The sequence below is a fragment of the Chiloscyllium plagiosum genome, unplaced genomic scaffold (assembly GCF_037043375.1).
Source record: "Chiloscyllium plagiosum isolate Xiang-an unplaced genomic scaffold, Cpla_swu_hap1 HiC_scaffold_5, whole genome shotgun sequence".
Lineage (NCBI taxonomy): Eukaryota > Metazoa > Chordata > Chondrichthyes > Orectolobiformes > Hemiscylliidae > Chiloscyllium > Chiloscyllium plagiosum.
This window is the reverse complement of record NW_028270143.1, coordinates 31,129,762-31,147,598: the sequence shown is the minus strand read 5'-3', so window position 1 is coordinate 31,147,598 and position 17,837 is coordinate 31,129,762. Positions and strand designations below refer to the sequence as shown.

Below are 17,837 nucleotides of genomic sequence, written 5' to 3'. Positions count from 1 at the left end.
GTGTACACAACCATCTCCAACACATTGTTTGTGACATACACATTAAAATGTTGTAAAGTCAGTACCAAACTCAATAGTTCCTTTTCGACTGTGGAGTGCTTCCTCTGGTGGATGTTGGTCTTCTTCGAAAAGTAACCAACTGGCAGCTCAATCCCATCCTCACCTTCCTGTAGGAGTGCAGCTCCAACTCCAATGTCATTAGCATCAAAGGCGACTTTAAAAGATTTTGAAACGTTTGGTGTAGCTAAGACTGGTTTGGTGGTTAATATCGATTTCAAATGGTCGAATGCCTCCTGGCATGACTCTGTCCACCGAAACTTTGTGTCCTTCTTCAGCAAACTGGTTAACCGTGCCACTACACTGCTGAAGTTTGGAACAAACTTCCGATAGACTCCGCTGAGTCCTAAGAATCGAAACGTCTCTTTCTTCGAGGTTGGTCATGGAAATTCTTCGATGGCCTTCGTCTTTGTGTTCCGTGGAGTCAACCTTCCATGACTGATGTTATGATCCAAGAACATCACCTCTGCTTTCGTGAATTCCATTTTATTGAAGTTTATCACCAGCTTTGCTTCTCGTAGTTGTTCAAAGAGCTCTGCCAACTGTACCATGTGATCTTTCCAGGACTTATTAAAGATCACTACATCATCCAAACAGACTGCACAGTTTGTTAACCCAGTCACAACTCTGTTCATGAGTCTTTGGAATGTGGCAGGTGTGCTCTTCATTCCAAAGGGCATCACTTTAAACTGATATAAAGTGTTTGGGGTTACAAACACAGAAATTTCTTTTGGCGACTCTGATAAATGTACCTGCCAGTAACTATGCATTAAGTCCAACTTAGTGATGTAACTGGCTTATCTGACTTTCTCGATACAGTTCTCCAATCTAGGAATTGGATATAAGTCCGATTTTGTAACTGCATTGACCTTCTGATAATCCACACAGAATTGTTGAGTTTCGTGTAGTTTGGGAACTAAGATGATCGGTGAACTCCACTCGTTCTAGCTTGGTTCGATGATGTCCTCATCAAGCATGGCCTCCACTCCTTCTGGACCTGTTTGGCTTTGAAAGGATTAAGCCGATAGGGGTGTTGTTTTATTGGAGCAGTATTCCCTATATCTACCTTATGTGCAATAGCATTAGTCCTCCCTTTCTGATTCGTACATATGTCCTTATACTGCAATAACAAATCTTTCAAGTGCGTTCTATGCTCCTGAGACAGATAACTTACTAATTTATCCCACTCCTCAAGGATATCTTCATTTTTAAATCTATTTTGAGGCACCTCAAAATCCATATAATCTGGATTTCATTCATCCTGTAGGGCAGTAACTAATACCTGTTTCTCCAGTTCTTTCTCTCTAGCATTATACTGTTTCAACGTGTTCACATGACATAGCCAATACCTCTTTTATTTTCTATCTGGCATCTTTACTAAATAGTACACCTGACTCAACTTTTTCTCAATTTGATAGGGATCACTATACCTGGCTTTGAAGAGATCTCCTATCACTGGTAACAGTACTAACACGTCATCCCCTTGGGAAAATGTCCAAGTCTCAGAGCTTTTATCTGCCACCTGCTTCATTCTACACTGTGCCCTCTTTAGCCGCTGTTTAGCTAACTCACCTACTCTATTTAGTCTCTCCCTCACCGCCAGTACATAATATAAGTGTGAGATCTCCAACTTTGGTCCTGTCACTTTTTCTTTAATTAATTTAAAAGGGCCTCTCACTTCATGACCGAATACTAACTCAAAGGGAGTAAACTGAGTAGATTCTTTTGAGGCATCTCTAATGGCAAACAATATGAATGGGATACCTTTATCCCAATCATTCGGGAAATCCTGATAGTATGTTCTCAACACGGTCTTCAAGGTCTGATGCCACTTTTCTAACGCTCCCTGGGATTCAGGATGATACGCACTGGATTTAAAGTGCTGTATACCTAAACTATCCATAACCTCTTCAAATAGCCCAGCAGTAAAATTTTACCCTTGGTCTGACTTTCTCTCTCTGGATAGCCCATAACATGTCAAGAAAGCTACTAACCCATCCATACCCGTTTTGCCTTGACACTCTATCAGGGTAGACACATCCATTATGGTTAATAATGACTGGTGCCCACTTTAGCTAATTTAGCTTTTGACCAAGTGTTACGTTGTTACCTTATTGCGAACATTTGGTGCTGTCAGGTAGCTCTACCAGTTTTTAACTCTCTTAAAGGCGTAGTACACCCACATCTTCACAACAACCTGTCTATCTTCCTTCCCACCGATCTGCTCAACCCTCCCCACTGACCTGTCACTATTGCCCCCTATCTGCATCCACCTATTGCCTTCCCAGCTACCAGCCCCACCCCCACATCACCTATTTATCTCTCAAATCCCCTTCTGTCTCCACATTCCTGATGAAGGGCTTATGCCTGAAACATTGACTCTCTGTACACTGGCACCACTCCCCACCTCTTCCTCCGCTACATTGATGACTGCATTGGCGCCACCTCGTGCTCCCGTGAGGAGGTTGAGCAATTCGTCAACTTCACCAAAACATTCCACCCTGACCTTAAATTTACCTGGACCATCTCTGACACCTCCCTCCCCTTCCTGGACCTCTCCATCTCCATTAATAACAACCGACTTGACACTGACATTTTTTACAAACCCACCGACTCCCACAGCTACCTGGATTACACCTCTTCCCACCCTACCTCCTGCAAAAATGCCATCCCATATTCTCAATTCCTCTGCCTCCACCGTATCTGCTCCCAGGAGGACCAGTTCCACCACAGAAAACACCAGATGGCCTCCTTCTTTAGAGACCCCAACTTCCCTTCTCACGTGGTTGAAGATGCCCTCCAATGCATCTCATCCACATCCCGCACCTCCACCCTCAAACCCCACCTCTCCAACCGTAACAAGGACAGAACCGTCCTGGTGCTCACCTTCCACCCTACCAACCTTTGCATTAACCGCATCATCCACCAATATTTCCGCCACCTCCAAACAGACCCCATCACCAGGGATATATTTCCCTTCTCCCCTCTTTCCGGTTTCTGCAAAGACCGTTCCCTCTGTGACTACCTGGTCAGGTCCACGCCCCCCCCAACAACCCACCCTCCCTTCCTGGCACCTTCCCCTGCCACCGCAGGAATTGCAAAACCTGCGCCCACACCTCCTCCCTCATCTCCATCCAAAGCCCCAAAGGAACCTTCCACATCCAGCAAAGTTTCATCTGCACATCTACCAATGTCATTTATTGTATCCGTTGCTCCTGATGCAGTCTCCTCTACATTGGGGAGACTGGACGCCTCCTTGCAGAGCACTTTAGGGAACATCACTAGAACACCTGCACCGCCCAACATTTCAACTCCCCCTCCCACTCTGCCGAGGACATGCAGGTCCTGGGCCTTCTCCACTGCTGCTCCCTCACCACCCGACGCCTGGAGGAAGAGCGCCTCATCTTCCGCCTCGGAACACTTCAACCCCAGGGCATCAATGTGGACTTCACCAGTTTCCTCATTTCCCCTCCCCTTACCTTACCCCAGTTCCAACCTTCCAGCTCAGCACCACCCTCATGACCTGTCCTACCTGCCAATCTCCCTTCCCACCTCTCCGCTCCACCCTCCGCACTGACCTATTCCCTCCATCACCACCCCCATTCACCTATTGTACTCTTTGCTACCTTCTCATACCCTCCTCTCTGACCTATCACCTCCATTCCCACCCTCATTCACCTATTGTACCCTGTGCTACCTTCTCCCCAGCTCCACCACCCTCCCCACCCCCATTTATCTCTCCACCCTGGAGGCTTCCTGCCTCTATTCCTGATGAAGGACTCTTGCCCGAAACGTCGATTTTCCTGCTCCTTGGATTCTGCCTGACCTGCTGTGCTTTCCCAGTGTCACACCTTTTGACAAAAGAGAAGGCTGAAGCCTTTGCAACACTCTTCAGAAGCTAGAAGTGCCATTGACCCATTCTGGCCTCCTCTAAAGGTTCCCAGCATCACAACTCCCAGTTTGCAGCAAATTCAATTTCTCCACCCAATATAAAAAGAAAGGTTGAAGGCACTGGATACTGTAAAAGCTACAATCCCTGCAACATTCCTTCAATAGAACTGAGATGACTCGTGCTCCAGAATGTGCCACGTCCCTGATCAAACTGTTACAGTCCCTTCATAGTAGCGGCATCTACGTGGCAATGTAGAAAATTACAAATACATCCTGTCCACAAATATCTGGGCAAATCCAACTTGGCTAAATACCATCCTCTCAGTTTACTCTCAAAGTTTAGCAAAGTAATCGAAGGGGTTGTTAACAGTGCTATCAAGCAGCACTTCCTCAGCAATATCTGCTCACTGATGCTCCGTTTGGATTCCACCTGGGTCACTCCGGAGATGAGAGTGACTACCTAAGACATCAAGGTTGTATTTGCATCAGCGGCCCTGATCAAAACTGGGATCATGCAGAATCAGGCAACTCTCCAGTGGTTGGAGTCATATTTAGCACAGGAAGATGATTGTATTTTTTGGAGGTCAATCAGTTCAGTCCCATGACATCACTGTAAGAGTTCCTCGGGATAGTATCCGAGCCTCAGTGAACTTCAGCTGTTTACCAAATGACCTTCCGTCCATAATAAAGTTAGAAGTGTGGATATTCACTGACCACTGCACACAACATTCAGCACCAATCATGACTTCTCAGACGCTGAAGCAGTTCATGATTTGATTTATTGTTGTGACATGTACCTAAGTCGAAAGGTTTAACACTGGAAAAGCACAGCTGTTCAGGCAGCATCCAAGAAGCAGGAGAGTCGATGTGTTGAGCATGAGCTCTTCATCAGGAATACACATGTACCTAAATACAGTGAACAGTTTTGTGAGCAGTACAAGCAGATTATTACATACACGAACATACAGATCATCGGGTATTTAGACCGATAGAGGCATACAGGGTTACGGCTGCACGAGAGCAAGATCAACATTAGATTCAAAATTTGTGAGGTCTGTTCAAAGCTAACAGCAAGGACAAAGTTGGTCCTGAACCTGTTGGTACATGTGTTTAAGCTTCTGTATCTTCTGCCTGATGAGAGTTTGGAAGAGAGTAGTACCAGGGTGGGAGGAGTTTTTGATGATGGCTGCCTTTCCACAGCAACAAGAGGTCTAGATGGAGTGCATGGATGGGAGGTTGGCTTGCATGATGGTCTGAGCTGTGTACACAACTTTCTGTAGTTTCTTATGTTCCAGGGCAGAGCAGACAAATAGAATGCTTTCTAAGGTGCATCTGTAGATGTTGGTGAGGGTTCTTATGGACGTGCCAAATTGCCTAAGCCTCCTGAGGAAGAAGAGGCATTGTTGTGACTTCTTGACTGTCACATCCAAGTGGGCGGTCCAGAAGAGATTGTCAGGGTGACAGATTATCGTCACTCCTAGGAACTTAACACTCTCGACCCTCTCCACCTCAGCTCATTCATGGAGATAAGGGCGTGTCTTCCTGTTTTCTTCCTGAAGTCAACAATCTGTTGCAAGACTGGACAACAATCTCGACTTGAGTTGATAAGTGGCAAATAAGTGGTGCTGCACACCATCCAAGAAAATCTAAGCATCTCTTCTGGTCATTCAATGGCATTATCAATGCTGAATCTTCCACTAGTAACCAGAAAGTGAACTGGATAAGCCAGATCAATACTGTGGCTACATGAGTAGGCCAAAGGTGAGGAGTTGTGTTGAAATTACTCACCTCATCTCTACCTAATGCATGTCCACCATAAACAAGGCCCAAGTCAGGAGTATAACAGAATATTTTCCACTTGACTGAATGGTCAAGAAGCTCAAGACCATCTTGGACAAAGCAGTGAACTTGATTGACACCCATCAACCACCTTCAGCATTTAGTACCTTCACCACTGACCCACAATGTCAGCAGGGTTTACTATCTACAAAAAACACTACCAACTCAGAGGTTCCTCCAAACCCATGACCTCTACCATGTAGAAGGAAGTGGGCAAATACATGGGAGCACCACCACATACTAGGTCCCCTTGCCAAGATGCTCACCAATCCAGATTTGGAAATATATCACAATTATTGTACTGTTGCTGCATAAAATACTCTTTCCTGATAGCGCTGTAGGCCTACCTGCACCCAAAGGCCAGCAGTGGTTCATGATGGCAACTTCTCATTACCTTTGAGGGCAGATAGGGACAGGCTTCTCTAGGAATTAGTGTCTAGATTTGAGTGGTGCTGGAAGGTCCTGATGAAGGGCTTTTGCCCGAAACGTCCATTTTCCTGCTCCCGATGCTGCCTGACCTGCTGTGCTTTTTCAGCACCACTCTAATCTAGACTCTGATTTCCAGCATCTGCAGTCCTCATTTTTCTCTAGGAATTAGAAATACTGTCCCAGTCAGCAACATTCATATCTCAAAACCAGGATGAGAAAACTTCTCATAGGGAAAGCCTTTACAGTGTAACAGCCAAAGTTCTTTATTGAAATGTGTTTGAACTGTCTGCATGTGGGTCCTAATGAGTCAGAACCAAGATAATAAATATCCTCACAACATAATCCTAAAGTGCTGCTAAAAACCAAAATAAAAATATTGTGGATGCTGTAAATCAGAAACGAAAACAGAAATTGCAGGAAAAGCTCAGCAATCTGGTAGCATCTGTGGAGAAAAGTCAAGAGTTAACGTTTCGGGTCAAGTAACCATTCCTCAGAACTGATGGTAGCCAGGAAAATGTCAGTGTATATGCAGAAGATTGGGTGGTGGATGGGGTAAGGAGTAAACAATAGGTGGGGATAGAGCCCAAAGAGAGAGGAGAATGGTTGGTTGGACAGACAAAAGAGTGGATAACAATCTGGCAAGGAGGGTGAATAACTGTTAATGGCAACAATCAGTGGCTAAAAATGGGTGGTGTATAATAGCCAACTATGTCTTAACAAGCCCTGATGTGTGGGGGTTGGGAGGAGGACATGAGATAGAAAGAGAGACACAGTCACTGAGGAATGTGAAGTGGCTGTGGAAATGTGTTTTAATAAATACTTGGTCAAACACTGGAAGTGACAGTGAAATTAATGTTGGTGGACAAAAACATAAATCTAAAATGCTGCTTTTTATCAGACATGCTGCAAGAACAGCTGGTATACAAAATTGAAATGTCACACTTGTACAGCTGGTTGTGCTCTTAAGTTTAGGGCCAGACACCATTATTGGGGAATGTAAAATGAACTTACCCTGTACTTGAGATGGACATTCCTAATTAGTCAAAACTATTAATGCAAATGTACAAGTTCCTGATTAGAAAAGGTTCTGTAAAACAGATAAGGTCAGATTGTCTGAAATCTCTGACTAGAAAATATACTTGAATGAAAAGCACTAGATATGTAAATAGTTCTATTTTCTGTTCCTGTTTATATTCCTTTGTGCACAGGGAGAACTGACAGTCTCACCTGAAATGGAAACATTGCAATCAGCATTGTACTATGATAACGTCCCTGAAATATGGAGCAGAATGGCATATCCATCTTCATATGGACTGGCACAATGGTAGGATGAAATGGCTTATTAATGAATTATGCAATTCAAATACATGAAAAGCTAGAAAAATACTTTAAATAGCTCTACAAAATTTGGTTAGGTTTTGAAGATCACTATTATTTCAGCAAAATTACATATTTAATGCATTAGATTAGCACTCCCCGAGCGAAGAGAGGAATAATTCAAAGAAGTCTTTTGACTTCAGGCACTGAATGGAAAGTCCAACTCATTAAGAACAGAAATCAGGAATTCAGGCAAGTGCTGTGGATGACTTCCCTTCTGTGAAATGGTTGGAAAAATACAGTGAAGCCTGTACCTAAATTTCTGATTGCACTTACAAATATGTAATAACAATAAATCAGGATGTGTCAGAGACAAATCAACAGATTTTGAAGATCAAACGTTGTAGCTATCCCAAAGAAGGGCTGCTTAAAAAGTCCCAAATTATGAGCAATTATTTTATTTACAATCAACTTCATGTTAAATGTGCTCATTAGCATATTTAAAGTATCTTAACAAATCAATAACGGCTAGCTCGTACGCACATTTCTTGAAAGAGTCATCTCTTGCAGAGCACATCACAACTGGGTGGTACAGTGGCTCAGTGGTTAGTACTGTTGCCTCATAGCACCAGCAACTTTGGTTTGATTTCCACCTCGGGCGACTGTCTGTGTAGAGTTTGCACATCCTCCCCGTGTCTGCGTGGGTTTCCTCCGGGTGCTCTGGTTTCCTCCCACAATCCAAAGATGTGCAGGTCAGGTGAATTGGCCATGCTAAATTGCTCATAGTGTTAGGTACATTAGTCAGGGGTAAATATAGGGTAGGGGAATAGGTCTGGGTGGTTTACTCTTTGGAGGGGCATTGTGGACTTGTTGGGCAAAGGGCCTGTTTCCATGCTGTGTGGAATCTAATCTAATGGATCATAAGCAATCTCGAGCAGAGTCAGAGCACGGTGCCTTTGTCTTAATATTGTTGATAAATACATAGCCCTGAAATTATACAGGGCTACAACATTTGTCATGGAAACTTCAGTGGGAGAAACCAGCAAACAATGCATTAAATATTGTTTGCAATGGTTTCTACTAAAGTTAGAGCAGGAGATGAATAGAACCATAGAATTTAGTCCCAAAATTATGAAAGGAGTGTGTACTCTGGCCAAAGCTACTACTAGACAGAACAATTCATGCCCACGTACAAACCAATGCTGTTCCTAAACATGTCACACACTGTGTATTTGAAATATATAAATAAGATCAACAGGGCCAAAGAAATGAAAGCATATTTGGAAAGAACCCGTAAGAGTAGCCTTCTAAGTGCTGTCTGTTTAGAATTGTTGTAAATATATTTTCTTGTATTTTAGTACATATTATGTGCTTTACTGTCATTTGTCTAACTCATGTCTCCTTTAAGGGGTAGACTTTTTTATCCGCATGCATATATTCAACCTAATCACATCCTTTTTAATTTCCTCGCAGAAGCACCTTCTGACTATGTTTTATAGTGAATTACTGAAACTCATTTTTTTTAAAGGTATGATGGTTGTAAGATATGGTAAAAACATTTATTTTCTGGCTGTTTAGAAAATGCCCTTTATACTAAAACATGCTTTTCACCCATGTCATGGGTGAAACTGTGCACTAGCAGATGGATCATGGTGGCCATTTTTAATGGTGATACCATCTCAATATGGAAGTTATTTAAATTAGAATGTATAAAAATATGCATGCATAATAAGCTGTGATAAGTCTGTTTCATATTTTTGTTACAACTTACACTCTCCATTTTGGAGGTTCAACGATGTTATTTTACGTTGCCGTGAGCTTGATACTTGGACTCAGGATCTTAGTCTTCCTGCTGTTGTCTGGCTTTCTGGTTTCTTCAATCCTCAATCTTTTCTTACGGGTAAGTTTAAGTAGTTCATAAGTGCCATATATTGGGCCAGCTTTTACCTGTGTCCATTCTATGACTGTATTTCCCAAAGGGACATTTGCCAGTATAATGTATTGGAACAGTACAACGGCAACGTTCTGCAGAATGGCTCCAGGTTCAAGGAAGAAATAGGTATGTTTCCGATGAAAAGTGGAATAAGAGTTACAGGGAACAAGTAGGAAAGTGGATTTGAGACCGGGGGAGAAATATCAGTTATGATCATGTTAAAGGGTGGAGCAGGTTCAAAGGGCTGAATTGCCTACTCCCGTTCTGAATTGCTATGTTCCAGGTGACCATCGGAAACCTCAGAAATGGCATACTCCTGTCAAAACTACAAAAGTTCAAGTATTTATTCCAAAGTTAGATTTTCATTCCTAGTTGCCCAGAAGATGCATCAAACATTATTTTCTAAACAGTGACAGATGTAATGTATAGTCAGTTCTGCTATAATGCGTCTTTCTTCAACGTGAATTGGCTACAACACAATTGAATAATTTAGACCATCATTTGTAGAACTCGAACTTTCCTTACTCGTATTGGTTAGAATGGGATTCCAGCCCCATTAGTTTAGGCGGTGCTGTTATTACGTCATTTTCTTATAATGCAGAGTCGCATGGGAACAGAACCATCGCCTTGTATTAAGTATACAAGGATTCACAATACAAATTGGAGTTTATCAGGAAGATTTACCACCAAAGAACATGACCACTGCATTGAACTTTGTAATCCTCAAAGTAACATATATTTATGTAGCACCTTTTAATGTACTACCATGTTCCAAAACATTTTACAGAAATAAATATCAAGTGAAATTTGGTAGACAATGAAATATTAGAACCGATAACTAAAGGCTTGCTCAAAGTTACAGCTTTAGATGAGCATGTTCTTTTAAAAAAGCTTTAAGGTGGGTATTTCATAGATGAACCCCAAAACCGGGTTAGGTGCCCCACAGACTAGTCAAGCAATAGACTCATGCTCATTTGTAGAATTTGACTGCCAAGTATATGTCCCAAACAACACCATCACCGTCCATAGATAGTCCTATTCCATTGGCAGATGCGATGGCATTCCTGATTTACAGAAGGTAGGGAACTTGAGTTTGACATCAAGGAGTCCAAACAAAGCTATAGTCAAAGGGTATCAGCGAAAGTCTTCCCACTGGAGTCATGCTTAGCACAAAGGAACCTGATTGTGGTTGCTGGAGGTCACTCATCTCAGCTCCCAGATATCTCTGTAGGAGTTCCTCAGGATAGTATCCACCCACTTTATGTTCCCCATGCCGTTCAAATGACGGGCCATAAATATCAGTTCTTGTACTTGTCAGAGAGATTTTGTTGCTGTGTTGAAGTTTTCTCCATTTGTTCATGTTAGCAAAGATAAAAATCTATATGGGTCATATCTCACTTGCTTTCTCATTGTTATGGTTAACATGATCAAAACACAATCAGAAGCCTTGCCATTCCATGAACATTGACAATGCGTCCATGACCACATTGCAAGGGACCTACACCAGGCTTGTATTCAATCAGTTTTGGGAAGAAACACTGAACGACTATGGCATTGGAATTACAAATCCAGTTTTCCTGTGCATGGACTCCACTTGTTCATCGTTCAGTGGATATTTCTGGTATTTGTTTGAAGGAAGTCATCAGCTCTTCATCTTTTGGAATTTTTTTAACCTCATCTCCACTAATTAAGATGGAGACTGATCAGCTGCCTCAATACTTCCCTGCCTTCCACTCACAACCCAGGCCAATCTTCCACAAAAATTCCCACCAGCTTCTGCCCTAAGCTTGCATTGTTTTGTTGTTTCTTTGTCATGTTTCCTCATGCTTTCTGGGCTTATCTTGTTCATGGAAAACCCCTTCCATTCCCTTTGACCATGTTTCCATCTCGGTAAAACACAGCTACCTGGATTATACTTCTTTCCCACCCTATCTCCTGCAAAAATGTCGTCCCATATTCCCAATTCCTCTGCCTTCACTGTATCTGATCGCAGGAGGACCAGTTCCACCACAGAACACACCAGATGGCCTCCTTCTCTAGAGACCGCAATTTCCCTTCCCATGTGGTTAAAGATGCCCTCCAATGCATCTCATCCACATCCCGCCCCTCCGCCCTTAAACCCCACCCTCCAACCATAACAAGGACAGAACCCCCCCCCCCCCCCCCCCGGTGCTCACCTTCCACCCTACCAACCTTTGCATAAACCACATCATCCGCCGACATTTCCGCCACCTCCAAACAGACCCCACCACCAGGGATATATTTCCCTCCCCACCCCTTTCCACAAAGACCATTCCCTCATTGACTACCTGGTCAGGTTCACGCCCCCCTACAACCCACCCTCCCTGGCACCCTCCCCAGCCACTGCAGAAATTGCAAAACCTGCACCCACACCTCCATCCAAAGCACCAAAGGCACCTTCCACATCCATCAAAGTTTTACCTGCACATCCATCAATATCAGTTATTGTATCCGTTGCTCCCGATGCGGTCTCCCCTAGAATGGGGAGACTGGACGTCTCCTAGCAGAGCGCTTTAGGGAACATCTCTGGACCACCTGCACCAATCAATCCCACCACCCTATAGCCCAACATTTCAACTTCCCCTCCCACTCTGCTGAGGACATGCAGGTCCTGGGCCTCCTCCACTGCCGCTCCCTCACCACCCAACACCTGGAGGAAGAACGCCTCAGAGCACTTCAACCCCATGACATCAATGTGGATTTCACCAGTTTCCTCATTTCCCCTTCCCCCACCTCACCCCAGCTCAGCACCGCCCTCATGACCAGTCCTACCTGCCTAACTTCCTTTCCACTTATCCACTCCACCCTCCTCTCTGACCTATCACCTCCACCCCCAGCTCCATTCACCTATGTACTCTATGCTACTTTCTCCCCACCCCAACCCCCCTCTCATTTATCTCTTCACTGCAGGCACCCTGCCTCTATTCCTGATGAAGGGCTTTTGCCCGAAATGTCGATTTTCCTGCTCGGATACTGCCTGACCTGCTGTGCTTTTCCAGCACCACTCTAGTCTAGACCCATGTTCCCATCTCTACCAATCCAATTAAAGGTACTGGAGAAACTCAGCAGGTCTGGCAGAATTTGGAGAGTTAAACAGACTTAACGTTTCATGTTCACTATGACTGTCCAGAACTATCCAACTTGTCCTCTTGCTCACATTAGCCAATATTGTAAATGATTCTCTTTAGCTGTTATTCACAAATCCTTTTTCTATCCTTATTGAATTTGAGATCAAGAGTTTCTAACTCCAAATTCCTTGAAAGTGCTGTTGCCTCCCAAACCAATGTCCAACTTGCAAAGGTTTCCATCTGCTCTGGCCTTATCACATATCTAAATGGCTACCAGTCACAAATGACAAAGATAAAACAAAGAGGTCTCCATCAATTTTGACCCACCTCCACCTTTAATATGATTGAATTAACAATCCTGCTCCAGTAACTCTCCATTGTGGTCCAGGATTCCCTTCGTATTTGATCATGGCCAAAGAATTTCTTGCATTGGCTTCTTTTCCTACTACAGCATTTACCTCTGACGTTCCCCAAGGATATGCACTTAGTCACATTTTTAATCCAAATTCTACCCCTTGGCGATATAAGCAAACATCAAGGCATTGATTTTCATGTGTGCTGATTCTATCAAGCTCTTATTCACCACAACCACCTCTCCACTATTGCTAATTTGGGTTTTTTTTCCAGAATGTAAGTTAATAGGATGTGCACTGAGCTGCAAGCTCAGCTTGAGTATATCCTTAATCATCCTTGGACTGTTTGGCTATTGAGCCAATCACAGTGCTGTGGGTCTGGAATCACCTGTAGGCCAAATGAGGCAAGGACAATAGCTCTTCTTCTCGAAAGGGCAATGAGCTGGATTACTTTCATGGGCACAGCTCATGGTTTAGATGAACCTTGGGAGCTTTTAATATGTTTGAGGTGCTATACGTAGAACATAGAACATTACAGCACAGTACAGGCCCTTCGGCCCTCGATGTTGCGCCACTCTGTCATACTAATCTGAAGCCCATCCCACCTACACTATTCCACGTACATCCATTTGCCTGTCCAATGACGACTTAAATGCATTTAAACTTGGCGAATCTACTACTGATGCAGGCAAAGCATTCCATACCCTTACTACTCTCTAAGTAAAGTTATTTCATTTAATTGAGCTCACTCAATTTCAGAACATCATGGTAAAATCAAATTTGAACACTGGTCCAAAGGAAACAAAGTTACTGTTCAAAATAGTCTCGCTGGCTCCGATAAATAGGCCTGGTTCATATGTTGGAAAAGAATATGAGTTACCTGGGAACAGGGTACTATAATGAAGTTAAAGCTTGATTAGAATTCCTAAAATGCAAGGTAAAAATCACCTAGCCCTATCAGTGAAAAGAGTTAAAACAGAAAATGCTGGATCCTAAGCAGGTCAGGAACCTGGTAATGATACAAAGATAGAATTAACAATACAGGTCTTATGGTATTTTTCACCTTGAAAAGACATCACTATAGATAAACTCAAGAATATGGCCAATGCTGAAGGAGAAGTATACTAATTCTTAAGTTCTTCAGCAATTATGCAGAGCGTAGCCCGAAAGAATGAATGGCCTTTGGATAAGATGTGCCTGTCTGTGGATGTCACCAAGAAGACCAAAGAAGATTATAGTCATCCACCAAGGGAAGGTGCCTACATTCATGGATTGTTTTTGGAAGGTAGATTATAAATTTTGTTATAATTGAAAAAAAACTTAAAACTAAAATACGTAGAAGTGATGGAAGTCTTGTTACAAATTATTCTATAGGTTCTCTATGCACATGATAGAAGAAATATACCACAGATGCTGGAAATCAAGTGAAAACTGAATGCTGGAGAAACGCAACATGTCCGGCAGCATCTGTGGAAAGAGAAACAAAGTTGATGTAGAGTTCATGTGAATTTCTAAACAACTCTTATTGGACTCTAAACATTAGCAGTTCTCCCTGCACCGGTGCTGTCACACCTGACTTTCTCCAGCACTTTGGTTTTACTGCACTTTGTGATGATGGATCTAATATTTAGATACTACTAAAGTATTATCCTGACATAACTAAAATAAGTAAAACCAACTGGACATTGTATTCTGTTGTATTGCATTTACTTTTCCAAAACAGAGGAAAGCATGACCAAACCCAAGTACCATCAATTGTCATCAAGTCACAAGGTTGGTGTCCGGAGGGTAGAAGCAATACTGTAGAACCTAGGCTTTACAAGGTGTAACAGAAACACTAGAGAGATTATCTAAAGCTTCAAAAAATAAACATAGAGTGAAAAGATAAATCTAGAATTCTTGCATTTGAATTGAACTGCAAAACAGGTAAACTACACCTTCAAACAAGTCTTGTTCATTCCCAGACTCTACATAAACAGTATTGTTATCTAAGTCAAATACAAACCTGTAAGCCAATTGCAATTCAAAACAAGTAACATTCTAATATTTAATATTCACTCAGATGAAATTCAGAAAATGACATGTTTTGGGGGTTAAAAAGGTTGGCGAATGTTCAAACATTGATTTTAGTCATTTAAACAAAAAAGATTTAAAGGAAGTTAAATTATCCTAGTCTGGAATAAAAGGAAAGTCATCTTCAATTGAACGACAGAACAATTAACCAAGGAAAAAGATCTGCAGATAAGATTATTAAAGGAGAATTTCTCACAGGCAATATTTAGGGAACTGGTTAGATATTCATCCAAAGAACATGGTATAAGAAATGTTGGGTGTTCAATAATCACTCCCACATATGGGTAGGGCTTTGAAACATAACAATCACAGCTGCTTATGTAAAAAAATGCTCACGGTGCATTTACAAAGATAAAGCAAATTAAATTTGTTAGATAAAACAGATGTCAAGTCAGACATGAGAAGGGGAGTTAGGTTGGTCCCAAAGGCAGGTTTGTGAAATTTCTAAAAGGAATTAACACTTCAACGTTCATGAGTAGATAAAGGTAGATTGATGTTTATCTAAGCACAAGTGCATGAAAATAGCAAAGATATCAATAAATCTTATTACTACTTTTTTTTAAAACCAATATTTTAGGTGCAAGATGGGACATACAAGGTGGCATCATTACAGAAGCACGTCTTAAAGACCTGACTCCCACAATGCCAGTCATTTTTGTACGGGCCACTCCAGCAGATAGGCAAGAGATGAAGAACACTTATGAATGCCCAGTTTACAAGACCAAAGTTAGAGGGCCTACATATGTCTGGACTTTCAACCTGAAAACCAGAGAGAAGCCTGCCAAATGGATTCTTGCTGGAGTAGCATTGCTTTTATCTGTTTAGAAATAAATTTACGAAAGAACTTGCTGAAAGTTAACTGAGTAAACAGTGAACTATTACTCCAAGGGCATTTATATTTTTCAGGGTGCTCTTAGAAAGCCTTTTCTTTGTAGACATTTACCAGAACTTTATGTCATCAATAGGCAACAGTTCCAAAAAGGTGAAACTTCCAATATTAGTTCCATAAATTAGAAATTCACACAAAAGTAACCAATCAAGTAAAAGTGAGATTGTACACAATAGGCAAAATGCCTCATTATGCTAGCAAGAAACTTAACTATTAAAAAGTAGATCTACAGTGATAGTGTATGTCTAAGAGTTTAAACAGATTGTAAAATTCAGTGAAATAAGCACAAATTTATTTGAATATTTTTAATCAAAGTAAAAGATTATACACATTGTCATTTTCTTGCATAAAATGCAAATCCAACTTCCATGCAGCATTTTAAAATAAAAACACTAAGGCTTCCAAAGGATTCAAGATTAAACTGTAATGAGGAATTACCAAAAATTAAATGTAAAGCCATTCACAAACACATATAATTTCCAGTTTGCTTGACCCATCCTCGGATTTATATTGCATGCAACATGAGATAGTGTTGCATCTACACTGCTATAGGCTAACACATAATAGCACTACATCCTCTTCTTTGTTCATATAGTCATGTAAACAAAACATTATTTTTGAATATCAATAAAACAAATACTTGCAATCATCCATGGTCCCTGAATTGCAATAATTATCTATTCATATGATAGATTCTTTAACACAGGATTTGTACAAACACCTGAAAACAAGAAACTTGTCAAAACTCTTCCAAAGCTTCAAAAAAAAACTCTACAATTCAAATTCTTCAGATGGCATTTACACTATTTCTGCTAATTATTTTCAAATTCTGGTAAATTACCAGTAGTTGTAATATTAAAATAAAGTGTGCTTTTTATACAGGTTTCATAAAAAAAATAAAGTCAATTTACTAAAAACAGCTGCAAGAAGCTTTTTCTTTCATGCGTTTACAGATCCTAGTTGCTCCCTCAATCTTCAGTCAGTTGCTTCTGTAAGCTAAAACAAAGAAAAGTGATAGAAAGTTGTCACAAACACGGTCATTAATTTGAGTCCTTTATGCAAGTTACTTCAACATTCCAAGTCTGATAACAGCAAGAATATTGTACACGAGACTAAGTAATAACATAATTAACAATTTTGTAAAGTAACACTAACAGATCATTCTGTAACTGTTCGAGCTAGCAGAAAAGGTGACATGATTGTAGGACTTCTGCTGGGATTACTAACTTAAGAGATACAAAAGATCCATTCAGCATGATGTTGTCCTAATTTACTCCTGCTAGAATGCAATATAGCCTTGATTACTACTCAAATGTGGCTATGAAATAATATCCTATCATACACCAACAGACCAGAATTTTTCTTTTAGAATTAAATCTAAGTATATCATCATGAATTGTATTGATCTGCAAGATCTATAATTTAATTTCTATATTGTCCACTTAGAACCAGAATGTTCTTAGTATCCAGAATGACAAAGGAACAATCAATCTCCTCTCCCCAATCTCTTCCTACCACCCATTTACTGCAGAAGTTTGCATTTTACCTTGACACGGTTCATCATGGTTTATAAAACCTTTGCCAAGAGTGACCATCTAGGTTCATATGAACACTGACCACTTGTAAGGTTGTAAAAGCCTCAATGGAAAAGTGGAACTTTTCACTGGAATTTTAAAGTGGTTCTTTCCATGTTCTCAATTTCATTGCAAGCCCCAGTGGGCCATCCCAGCTGTTTGACAACATTTTTCTGGAGCTCACATTAAACTTGCAGCAGATCAGCAAACCATCAGCAAAATTAAACATAGTAATGTGCAACAGTGGCTTGTAAAGCAAACCAGAAATCCTGTGGCCTTTTAGAAATTCACTTGTCAGAATGTTTACATCAGAATTCTGAATGGACTTAAATAAATGGCTTAGAAATCACCCAATATGCACTCAAATTTCAACAGAATGCACTTTGATCAGTT

At 41.3% G+C, this 17,837-nt stretch overlaps 2 protein-coding genes across 6 annotated transcripts in view; one reads left to right on the top strand and one right to left on the bottom strand.

Moving 5' to 3' along the window:
- LOC122550241 (dynein axonemal heavy chain 11-like) overlaps nucleotides 1-16,184 on the top strand; it is a 286,822-nt gene extending 270,638 nt beyond the window's left edge. For 3 of the 4 annotated variants that reach the window (XM_043690997.2, XM_087987074.1, XM_087987076.1), the window contains 4 exons: nucleotides 7,425-7,540; nucleotides 9,321-9,433; nucleotides 14,053-14,193; nucleotides 15,559-16,184. In XM_043690997.2, the coding sequence (XP_043546932.2) occupies nucleotides 7,425-7,540; nucleotides 9,321-9,433; nucleotides 14,053-14,193; nucleotides 15,559-15,806 (618 nt within the window). In that variant the 3' untranslated portion in view covers nucleotides 15,807-16,184. Of the gene's footprint in view, nucleotides 1-7,424; nucleotides 7,541-9,320; nucleotides 9,434-14,044; nucleotides 14,194-15,558 lie in introns of those variants that run through there. The other variant, XM_087987075.1, reaches the window with a different exon arrangement.
- The window catches only part of LOC122549782 (cell division cycle-associated 7-like protein), a 27,606-nt gene continuing 25,929 nt past the window's right edge, over nucleotides 16,161-17,837 (bottom strand). For both annotated transcript variants that reach the window (XM_087987079.1, XM_043689808.2), the window contains one exon: nucleotides 16,161-16,866. In XM_087987079.1, coding sequence (XP_087843205.1) covers nucleotides 16,839-16,866 — 28 coding nt within the window. In that variant the 3' untranslated portion in view covers nucleotides 16,161-16,838. The remainder of the gene's footprint in view (nucleotides 16,867-17,837) is intronic.